This window comes from Canis aureus, chromosome 26 (genome assembly GCF_053574225.1).
Source record: "Canis aureus isolate CA01 chromosome 26, VMU_Caureus_v.1.0, whole genome shotgun sequence".
In the NCBI taxonomy this organism is placed as follows: Eukaryota; Metazoa; Chordata; class Mammalia; order Carnivora; family Canidae; genus Canis; species Canis aureus.
The window spans coordinates 11739367-11751829 of record NC_135636.1 but is presented as its reverse complement, the minus strand read 5'-3'; the positions used below and the strand labels follow the sequence as shown (position 1 = coordinate 11751829).

At 38.5% G+C, this 12463-nt stretch overlaps 1 protein-coding gene across 25 annotated transcripts in view; it reads right to left on the bottom strand.

Annotated features, from left to right (window-relative positions):
• Nucleotides 1–12463, bottom strand: part of KIF16B (kinesin family member 16B) — a 314538-nt gene that overhangs the window by 264933 nt on the left and 37142 nt on the right. For all 25 annotated transcript variants that reach the window (XR_013364784.1, XR_013364778.1, XR_013364780.1 and 22 more), the window contains exons 2-3: nucleotides 5154–5223; nucleotides 3013–3126 (exon numbers count right to left, since the gene is read on the bottom strand). Coding sequence is in view for 13 of the 25 variants with exons in the window: in XM_077872135.1 (XP_077728261.1) it covers nucleotides 3013–3126; nucleotides 5154–5223 (184 nt within the window). In the remaining 12 variants the exon portion in view is untranslated. The remainder of the gene's footprint in view (nucleotides 1–3012; nucleotides 3127–5153; nucleotides 5224–12463) is intronic.

Here is a 12463-nt window from a genome sequence, read left to right as displayed (position 1 = left end):
TTTTTCCTAAATCTAAAATTAATTTGTAAGAAAGAAATATTACTGGCCTTATTTGGCATTTGTTTAAAAGTTAAGGGAAACTTGAGTTGAACTATAGTAATAGGCATAATATATTTTCTCAAAATGCCTTTATATTTAGATGAGAAGGAGGAGAAGACCACCATTATGCTAAGCTTGAGTTTTCCTGTTTATAGCAGGGATGCAACCTGACAGCTCAAATCCTGTGCCAGACACGGCAGCATGAAAACTTTAATCAATAGTCAAAACTGAAGCTTTTTTGTTTTTTAACACTGGGGTGAGGGAAGATCATCCTTCTCTTTTACAGAGTGTTTTTTTAAAAAAATAGGTTTTTTCCTATACCTAAGCTGATTTCATTAATGTGATTCTGCTAGAAAGTAGTATTTACCAACACATCTCCAGGCTTTTTTAGTTTTCTAATTTAATGGAACAATGTCAAGTTATTTATATATAACTATATAAACAAAGCTGCAAAGCCCAAAACACCCGAGAAGAGATGCTCCACATCCACCTGAAGCATGGAAATTATCCCTATCGGTTAGAAACTTTTCACAAACTAAAACTATTTTTAAGCTTGAGTATTTATTTTTAACTTCCAAAGAAGCTATCCTTGTTACTGTTTCCCTGATCTTGACTCTCGTAGAACCAGGAAATGTCATCTGTTCCCATAAATTAACCACCATCTGTAAACGAGATCTGTCAGCAATGTTTTACCGAGAATCTCCAGTGTGCCAAGCCCTGCTGTCACACACCGCTCTGCTCCTCCCACTGTGGACTTTCCCTCAGCACAGCCCACTCTCTCCAAAAGGCTTCAGATTCAGGTTAAATAAGAAAGAAAATCCTGCTGCTCATTGGTAAGTTAGCAGTGGAAACCCTCAAGGCTCTTTATCCATCCTCTGTGGAAGACATTCTGAAGACTGTAGAATGAACTGGCTTTTCCCTTAACAAATTCCCTCACACCAGCCACTTCATTCCCATTCTGATAATAAAGCCAAAATCTGGATTCCAATACCTAAAACATTCTATTGCTCACCATACTCCCAGCTACCAACACTGATTAATCCATTTCCTCAACAGCAAAGTCATCCACACTGCTGTTAAAAAGAAAACTACAGGCCCAAGTGAAGTCACTTACGCCAGACCAAGCCACCAAACCAGGGTTCAATACCTAACTTAATCACAATTTCAGCCTCCCCTAAAAAGGTAGTCTTAACTGGTCAGTCAAGGATTCTCTCATCAGCACCAATGAGGTAATTTGTAACATGGGCCCTCTCCATCCCCTAAAGGAAGATGAGGTGATCCTCTACTTTTCCCTGAAACAATCCTTTCTTTTCTTCTGCTACTTGTCTGGCCCTATTTCTGCTTATAAAATCCTTCCATTTGGTACAGCTCTTCAAAACTCCTTTCTACTTGCCGGATGGTATACTGCAGGAATCATGAATTGATTAATAAAGCCAATTAGATCTTTAAATTTACTTGACTGAATTTTGGTTTTTAACACTACTCACTTGTTCATTTATTCATGAACGGGTCTTGCCCTAGCCATCTATTACTTAGAACAAACCAAACGTTTTCTCTTGTGCCCTGAAGGTCTTCCAGTGGCATCTCCATTGCCCTACACCTTGACCTCAGGACCTCAACTCTGCTACTATTAAATCAATTATGTCTATGGACTTGAGCAAGGTACTTGAGCTCCGTGAGTCTCTGTGACAAAGAAAAACAGAGTGTTGAAGTTAAATCTGGCCTTATGAGAATCCAGTGAGACAAGGTATGTGAGTGCCAAGCAGAGTCTTAGACATCAACACAAACTCAGGCAACATTAATTGCCAGCCCCTCTTTCATATTAGGCAACTCCTCTCTCTCTATGGCTCTCATTCTTACTGCTGTCATCCCTTCTATTTTTGCCCTGATGCTGAATCCATATGTTCTGGATACAATCACTCGAATCCTCTCCTTTGGAACACTTCCTCTAAATTGTCTATCCTAACACCAACGTTTATGTTGCTTCAGTAAAGCCAGTATCTTCCACAAAACATTTCCTAACCAACCGTGGTTCTCCAATGTTGAGGTGGGTGCAAATCACCTGGGAACCTGCTAAAAAAAAAATGCAGTTTGATTCAGCGGGTCCAAAATTGGTCAAGATTTTGCATTTTTAACACATTCTAGGCAATGTGGTGATTCTGGTACACGGACACAACAAGTTGCAAACAACAGACAATAATACCACCTTAAGAGGTCATTGTATGGATTATAACCCAGGCCAGGCAAGACAGAAATTCTTACCCTACTTTTAACACACACAGCCCTGAAGCAATATATTTAAAGAAGCTGTTAACAAGCCCAGAAGAAGCCCATAATTCTCCTCTCAGTGATGCTTCCCAATAACTGCTCTGTTCAAACACCCAGGTAGTCCCAGGAAAATGCCACTGTCTCACTCGCTGCAATGTCAACATGCAATGGTTTCCTATGAGAATCTCTAGATCTGTTCTGTGCCCATGTCATGTCTACATTTTACACCATAAAAAGCCTATAGCATAGGTTTCCTTAGTAAATTCCAGCTACATTCTAGATTCTAGAAAAATTCTGAACAAAATTTTTTGTTCTTTCTAGAATCCTATAATGATCTACTCACAGGGAACTGGACCTGGGTTTGAAATCTAATTCCTAAACCTCTGTTGCAGCAGGACTCAGAGCTGAGTAGCTTGTTTGCCAGGCTTAGCAATATATAAGTGGCACCCTCAAAATGCTTTATTTGAAGAGCTCCTTCAAAACAGTAGTCATGTCCAAGTTTTAAAAAAAAATGATTATAATAATAATCATGCTATAAGTGAAAAACAGAATAAACTTTGTAAAGACTGAATTTTTCTCAGGCTTAATTAAGATAAAGGTGAATTTTACAGAAGTACTATTTAAAAAAAAAAAAAAAAAAGATGTTTTAAAGAGTTTTTCCCAACATGGAAGTAAATCAAAATAAAGATTATGATGCTCTCGTACCATCTCTTGTGAGACATAATCTGGACTTTTCATATCAGCAGAATAGAAAGAGAAGTCATAGGTGAAGGTCTTGGTCCGTTCTCTTCCCGAGTCCCCAGTCCCTCCTTCTGGTATCTAGAGGGAGAGGATTATGATAACAATGTAAAAAGCACTGAGAGCTAAGTGATCTATCCAAGTCAAGAAAAGAAAAACCCATAAGAAATATGCAGTGATCACCATTTTTCATACTTACACTCTGATAAGCATTTACTCCCTCCTGACCTCCCCCTAGATAGATGGACAGATAGATGATAAATAAATCCTGAACTCCTCCCAGCAATCCAGGCTCTCTATGCTATGACCCAAGGATACTTTTCTGGACTTTTTATCATGATTCTCTTATATAAACCCAACACTCCAACCAGACTCCTATTTTTTCTCTGGCATCAGTACCTTGTACTGTTTCCTCCACCAGACCACAAGAGTCGGGGTCTGCAGAACTCTAGGGGCTGCTAATCACATAGACTGTGATGTGACTATAGCCCCCTAGAATCATGCAGTTTTTCTGCCCCACTGAAAACTCCAGGTCCGGTGCTTCTTCTTCCAAGAAGCTGCCCTTGGGCACTACATCCAGAAGTAACTGCTGCCACCTCCAGGAGGCTAGATTCTCCCAGGACATACTCTATTAGGAGTTTATTGTAGACGTTTGCATGTGTCTTGTCTACCTTGCTATATACCTAAACTGAACCAAAAACCATGTTTAAAAATCATCATAAGCCACCAAAGCTTCACACAGTTCTCTGGATACATGCTGAAAACATTTAATAAGCATTATTTTCCAACATAACTCAGATTCTATAAATAAACGATCTCTATGGTTATTATTAAAATGTTAAATATCTGGACATCTGTTTTTATTATATCAGATGAGGAAATGTTTGTAAAACTCAAAGGGCAACAGAGTAATCAAGGAAAATAGATTCTATAATGCACAAAGAAGAGATGCATCCAGAGGCAAGGGTCTCTTCTATTTCAGTAAATGTAATTTTTTAGTGATTAAACTTTTACCAAAGTATTGTGAGCATGCAGACATGAAGCAAAGCAAAGCAAAGCAAAGGTAATTAACAGGAGCAATAATCAAGTGATGACTGGCAGAAATGTGAGACGTGGTAGGTCAAAGGAGGGAAAGCCAGTAGGGCCAGACAGAGCTAGAAGGTACCAGGATTGTGGACAGAGAAGAAAGGAAGACATTCCACTGGCAAATGCCTCAGGCAAAGGAAGCCTATCAAATTATCCAGAGCATGGCTCAACTGGAAGATAGAAACATTCCCCAGGTTCTATCACTGGAGATCAAGTATCTCTACTTTGAGACTGGATTTCAAAGTATCCAGTTCCTTGAGCCACAAATTAACAGAAATCCAACTAGAGATTGATCTGCACTTGGCCTTAGAGCAGCAGGCCTCAGAAACCCAAACCTATAAGTTAATGAAAAATATAAGAGGACAGAGGGGTTGCATCCATAAAGCACATGATTTATTATTAATTTTACACTCTTATCCAGCCCCCACCCCACCAAGTGAAAAGTATTCACAGTCCTTAACTAATTCACTGACCAAGGAAAAATACCAGGATATTTTAAGTGCAAAAGAAAGAAAATAGAAAATTCTGGGTTTTTTTAATGATCTTTTCCAGGGGATAAAAAAAATACCCATTTTTTAAAAATCTTTCATCCCCTGCGTTTTGAATAATAATACAAGCTTCTCTTGTAAAGTTTACAAAACATGATTATTTTCATTAAGAACAGAAACAAATCTAGGGCCAACGTTTACTTATGATTCACAGAATGCAGCCAATTTCCAGGCTAAGGATCTTCCACAGGATATAGGTTAACAATGCTGAGCCTGGGCTAAACCTATGAGCTCCCATACAAGGGCTCTGAGATCAAATGAAACCAGGGGACAGGAGAGGAGACAGAGCACCACCCTCTTGCCTCATGGACAATCTCTAGCCAAGGGCAAGTTGATGTGGCTAGTTGAACTAAGGAGGAGGAGTAAGGGGTAAGGAGGAGGGGTAAGGAATGGTAGAAGTGTTTTATTTACCAACAAATCATTTTGACAATAAACCAAACGAGACTCATGGAGGAAGGCCAGGTTGCTACTTGCCTTTAAGTTTGTGATGGTTGTTTTGCTTTTCTCCATTTGAATAATGAATTTGGCTTCCAAGTCCTTCTCCCTGCAACACAAATAATTCAGTACTAGTTAGGAGAGAAAAGATTGTTTTTAAAACATTTGTTTTATTTACTTTTTACATATGGGGGTTTGTTTTTAAATGGCATCTGAAGCACAATCTGTGATACCACTCCTCCCAAATCCTTACTAATATAAACACAAAGACACATAAAACAGATGTCACCATCAAAAAACTTAAGACTGACAAATAATGTGTTCTCAAAACCTGGAAGAATTTCTAACTGCAAGCCAAAAAGGAGTGTAAATTAAATGATAGAAACTGTGAAGGGCTGTGTGACTCATGAAAAAAGCACTGCTTACTTGCTTACTTTTTCTTTCTCTTCTTTCTTCCTTTCTTTACTTATTTACTTAATTATTTACTGATTGATTGATTGATTGATTGTTACCTGGTTACAAAAAGACAGACACTTCCCCCCCACCCAGGATGAGAACCAAGAAGAAAACTGATATGAATGGTCACAAACAGGTACTGCTTCTAGAAGCAGCCAGGACACTGCTCCCTCCTACCACCTTCTCTCTATAAGCATTCAGAAACTGCAGTTCCTGGAAAACAGCAGAATTGGAAATCCACAGAACTCTTAAAAAGTATAGTTCTCAAAAATAAATGACCATGTATCTACACAGTGGAGTGGACTGTCACTGAAAAAGAATGAAGAAGGTCTCTATATACTGCTGGGGGTGGTAGCCAGGGTGTATTGTTAAAAGGGGAATGCAAAATGGAGAAAAATCTACCTAAAATGCTACCACTTTTACATAAAGACAAAAAGTATAGCCTACTTATTTTTCAAAAGGCCAGCCAACTATGGGGAAAGAAGAAAACAAGACAGAGACAGAAGCTAGATTTCTACAAAAATACCCGAATCTGTAGATCATCTTTAGAATGATGGAAATAACTTATACCAAAAAAAAAAAAAAAAAAAGATTATTTTTTAAAGTGGTCTGAAACACATCAGTGTTTAAAAAAAAAAAAAAAGCTTGAAATGCAGGTGATATGTTCAGTGTTAAAAAATAAAAATAAAATTAAAATTAAGTTAAAATGAAATGATCTAAAACAGAAAAGCTGAAGCAAATGAACCTAACTGTGCATCAGCACCACAGTGCAAGATGATTCCAATCATGACTGTATACTGAAATCTGACTGTAGAATGTAGTGGGATATAGTCCACAGTGGGGAAAAAAACTGTGAAGAAATCTTAAAGCACTTTCAGTAATCAAATTTCTGCTGGTAAAGTAAGTGTTGTCATTCAGTTATTTCTGTTTGTGTACTATGGGATAATACCTAAGTAATTATGGTTGTGACTTTGAGAACCAAGATTTTTGAATGAAAGGAGATACAAACGTAAGATGGATGAGGTTAAGTAAAAACTCTGTGGTCCTACATCTGAATGGAACTAGCATAAACTTTATCTGAAATTGGAAAGGAAACAGAAAGGACTCCCTTCCCAGTAGTCCAAGATGGTGGAGTAGATTATCTTAGTTTCATCTGGCCCCAAGAATTCATCTGGAGAGCTATCAAATCATTGTGAACACCTGCAAACTCAACCAGAGATCTAAAAAACAGCTGCAACTCTGCAAATGGAAAAGCGACTACTTTCTGTATGAATGACAAGACAGAAAACTCACCTCAAGAAAGAGAACAGGAGGCAGTACTGACTGATAGGGACCTAATCAGTAAAGACAGAAGATGTCCTAACTAGAGTTCAGATTAATGATTATAAAGATAATAGCTGGGCTTGAGAAAAGCATAGAAGACACTAGAGAATCCTTTTCTGGAGAAACAACTAAAATCTAATCAAGTAGAAATCAAAAAGGCTATTAATGAGATGCAATCAAAAACAGAAGCTCTAAATGCTAGAATAAATGAGGGAGAGGAGAGAATTAGTGATATAGAAGATGAAGAATAAAGAAGCTGAGAAAGAGATAAACAACTACTGGATCATGAGGGGAGAATTCAAGAGATAAGTGATACCATAAAACGAAACAATATTAGAATAATTGAGATCCCAGAAAAAGAGGAAAAAGAGAGAAAGGGGCAGAAGGTATATTGGAGCGAATGACAGTGGAGGACTTCCCTAACCTGAGGAAGGAAACAGACATTCAAGGAGGCACAGAGAACACCCCTGAAACTCAGTAAAAAGAGGTCAAAACCCCAACATATAATAGTGAAATTTCCAAATCTCAGAGACAAAAAGAAAATCCAAAAACAGCTAGGGGAGAAGAGGTCCATAACTTAAAAGGGTAGAAACACTAGATTGACAGCACACCAATCCACCAAGACCTGGCAGGCCAGAAAGGACTGGTATGATATATTCAGGATGCAAAATAATTTAAAAAATTATGCACCCAAGAATACTTTATCCAGCTAGGCTGTTATTCAAAATAGAAGGAGGGATAAAAAATTTCCAGGACAAACAGAAACTAAAAGAATTTGTGATAACTAAACCAGCCCCGCAAGAAATATTAAAAGGGATATTTTAAGCAAAGTGAGAGCCAATAAGTAACTCAGACCAAAAAGGAAGAGAAACAATACACAGAAACAGTGATTCTACAGGCAATACAATGGCACTAAATTCCAATCTTTCAATAGTTACTCTCAATGTAAATGGTCTAAATGCTGCAATCAAAAGATATCAGATTGGATAAAAAAGCAAGACCCATCCATATGCTGTCTGAAGATATTTGTTTTAGACCCAAAAACACTTCCAGATTGAAAGTGAGGGGGTAGAAAATCATTTATCATGCTAATGGACATCAAAAGAAAGCTGGGATAGCAATCCTTATATCACACAAATTAGATTTGAAACTAAAGACTATAATAAGAGAAGAGGAAGGACATCGTATCATAATTAAAGTGTCTATCCAAAAAAGAAGATCTAACAATTATAAATATTTATGTCCCTAACATGGGAGCAGTCAATTATATAAACCAATCAATAACAAAATTAAAGAAATACATCGATAATAATAGTGAGGGACTTTAACACCCCACTCACTGCAGAAGATCAACAAGGAAACCAGGGCTTTGAATGACACACTGGACCAGATGGACTTCATAACATTACATCCTCAAGCAACAAAATACACATTCTTCTTGAGTGCACATGGAACATTCTCTAGAATAGATCACATATTGGGTCACAAATCAGGTTTTAAACAGTACCAAAAGATTGAGATCATTGAGTTTCAATGCTTTGAAACTTGAACTCAAAGACAACAGGAAATTTGGAAAGAACTCAAAAACATGGAGGTTAGAGCATCCTACTATAGAATGAATGGGTCAACTGGGAAATTAAGAATTTAAAAAATTCATGGAAATAAATGAAAATGAAAATACAACTGTTCAAAACCTTTGGGATGCAGCAAAGGCAGTCCTAAGAGGGAAGTATACAGCAATACAAGCCTTTCTCAAGAAACAAGATCTCAAATACATAACACCTAACTTTACACCTAAAGGAACTAGAAAAGAACAGCAAATAAAGCCTTAACCTAGCAGAAGGGAATAAAGATTGGAGCAGAAATCAATGAAACCAACTAGGAAGAAACAGAAAACCTGAACAGACCTATAACCAGCAAGGAAATTGAAGCAGTAATCAAAAATCTCCCAACAAACAAGATCCAGGGCTGACTGGCTTCCCAGGGGAATTCTACCAAATGTTTAAAGAAGAATTAATACATATTCTTCTGAAGCTGTTTCAAAAAATAGAAATGAAAACTTCCAAACTCTATGAGGCCAGCATTACCTTGATCCCAAAACCAGACAAGATCTCACCAAAAAGGAGAATTACAGACCAATATCCCTGATGAACACAGATGCAAAAATTCATACCAAAATACTAGCCAATAGGATCCAACAGTACATGAAGAAGATTATTCACCACAAACAAGTGGGATTTATTCCTGGGCTGTAAGGGTGGTTCAACATCCACAAATCAATCACTGTGATACACTACGTTAATAAAAGAACAAGAATTGTATGATCCTTTCAATAGGTGCAGAAAAAGCATTTGACAAAGTACAGTATCCTTTCTTGATTAAAACTCTTCACAGTGCAGGGTTAGAGAGAACACTGCTCAATATCATAAAAGCCATCTATGAAAAGCCCAAGGTGAATATCATTCTCAACGGGGAAACGCCAAGAGCTTTTCCCCTAAGGTCAGGAACACAGCAGGGATGTCCACTATCATCACTGTTGTTCAATACACTACTAAAAGTCCTAGAGCCTCTGCAATCAGACAACAGAAAGAAATAAAAGGCATTCAAATCAGCAAAGAAGAAGTCAAACTCTCCCTCTTTGTAGATGACAGAATACTCTACATGGAAAACCCAAAACTCCACCCCAAGATTGCTAGAACTCATACAGGAATTCAGTAAAGTGGCAGGATATAAAATCAATGCACAAAATTCAATTGCATTTCTTTATACTAATGAAACACAAGAATGAGAAATTAAGCAGTCAATTCCATTTACAATTGCACCAAAAACTGTAAAATACCTAGGAATAAACCTTACCAAAGAGGAAAAGGATCCAACTCAGAAAACTACAGAACGCTCATGAAAGAAATTGGGGAAGACACAAAGAAATGGAAAAATGTCCCATGCTCATGGATTGGAAGAATATTGGAAATGTCTAGGCTACCTAGAGCAATCTATACATTCAATGCAATCCCCATCAAAATACCATCAACTTTTCACAGAGCTGGAACAAATAACCCTAAAATTTATATGGAACCAGAAAAGACCCCAAATAGTCAAAGGCGTTTTGAAAAAGAAAACCAAAGTAGGGGGCATCACAATTCTGGACTTTAAGCTCTATTACAAAGCTATAATCATCAAGACAGCATGGTATTGTCACAAAAACTGAGGTCACAGACGTTGTATATAGTCTGTTGTATATAGTCAAAAACAAACAGATCACAGGAACAGAATACAGAACCCAGAAACAGAACCTCAACTCTATGGTCAACTAATCTTTGACAAAGCAGGGAAGAATATCAAATGGAAAAAAAGGCAGCTTCTCAACCAACAAATGGTGCTGGGAAAACTGGACAGCCGTATGTGCAGAAAAATGAAACTGGACCATTTCCTCAGACTATATACAAAAATAGACTCAAAATCAATGAAAGAGCTAGAGACAGGAATCCGTTAAAATTCTAGAGGAAAACAACAGGCAGCAACGTCTGTGACCTCAGCCACAGCAACTTCTTGCTAGACATGTTTCCAAAGGCAGGGGGAACAAAGGCAAAAATGAACTATTGGGACTTCATCAAGACAAAAAGGTTTTGCACAGCAAAGGAAAGAGTTGACAAAACCAAAAGATAGAATGGGAGAAAATATTTCCAAATGTCTTATCAGACAAAGGGTAGTATACAAAATCTATAAAGAACTTATTAAACTCAACACTCAAAGAACAAATAATCCAATCAAGAAATGGGCAGAAACATGAACAGACATTTCTCCAAAGACATACAAAAGGCCAACAGACACATGAAAACATCACTTGGCATCAGCCACAAATCAAAGCCACAAAGAGATGCTACCTCACACTAGTCGCAAAGTCTAAAATTAACAAGTCAGGAGAGATGTTGGTAAGAATGCAGAGAAAGGGGAACCCTCATATGCTGCTGGTGGGAATGCAAGCTGGTGCAGCCACTCTGGAAAATAGTATGGAGGTTCCCCAAGAGGCTGAAAATAGAGCTATCCTACAACCTAGTAATTGTACAACTGGGTATTTATCCCAAAGATACAAATGTAGTGATCCAAAGGGGCACCTGCACCACAATATTTATAGCAGCAATGTCCACAATAGCCAAACTATGGAAAGAGTCCAGATGTCCACTGACAGATGAATGGATAAAGAAGATGTCATAAAAAATAAAAAAGAAATCGTGTGTGTGTGTGTGTGTACACACACACACACAACGGAATACTACTCAGCCATCAAAAAGAATGAAATCTTGCCATCTGCAACAACATGGAGGGAACTAGAGGTATTATGCTAAGCAGAAATATGTCAATCAGAGAAAGACAATTATCATACACTCTCAACTCGTATGTGGACTTTAAGAAACAAAACAGAGGATCACAGGGAAGAGTGGAAAAAATAAAACAAGACAAAATCAGAGAGGGAGACAAATCATAAAAGACTCTTAATCACAGGAAACAAACTGAGGGTTACTGGAAGGGAGGGAGGTGGGGGAATGGGGTAATTGGGTGATGGACATTAAGGAGGTACTCAATATAATGAGCACTGGGTATTATATAAGACTGATGAATCACTGACCTCTACCTCTGAAACTAATAACTCATTATATGGTAACTTTTGAATTTAAATTTTAAAAAGAAAGAAAGTACTCCCGGGGATCCCTGGGTAGCTCAGTGGTTTAGCGCCTGCCTTTGGCCCAGGGCGCGATACTGGAGTCCTGGGATTGAGTCCCGCGTCGGGCTCCTGGCATGAAGCCTGCTTCTCCCTCTGCCTGTGTCTCTGCCTCTCTCTCTCTATCATAAACAAATAAATAAATCTTAAAAAAAGAAAAAAGAAAGAAAGTACTCCCTAGCTTTGTCCCCTGAAAACACCTAGAATCTTATGCCCAAATTATAGTCTCTAAATTCCATTTAGAGTCAGGGCTATTTGAAGAAAGAGTCAGTCCAAATATCTGAACTATCTCCTCACACAATAAAGCAGGATGCTAGCACATTGGAAGCAACCAGTTTGTTCAAGGTGTCCACAGACAATTTCTAACGTGGCTCCTGGTGATCTCTGTCTCCAAGTATTTGAGGTCCCTGTGTGAGCCTCTGCCCTGGCGAGTGGGCTGGACCTAGCAGCTCAGTGCTAACAAACACAACACTAAGTCCACAAAAGTGATGGTCTGGTACTTCCCAGCTTAGATTACAAGATTCTGATTTCTGACTTGCTGGAACTCCTGTTTGTCTCTCTCTCAGAGTCCTGGCAATAGGGCCAGCCAGTTGTCACACTGTGAGGCTTCAGGAGAGACTCACGTGGCAAAGACCTGCGACTTGCCAGTACTCCCAAGGGTGAGCCTGGGAGTGCCCCTGCCCAGCCAGGCTGGAAAGCCCTGGACTACAGCCTTGAGGCCCTGCGTGGGTCAGGGGACCCAAATAAACCCCACCCTGACTCCTGACTCGCAGAAACAGCGAGATAATAAATGTTGTCAGAAGCTCCTAAATTGTGTTACACAGTGAGAAATAACCAATATACGAGCCAC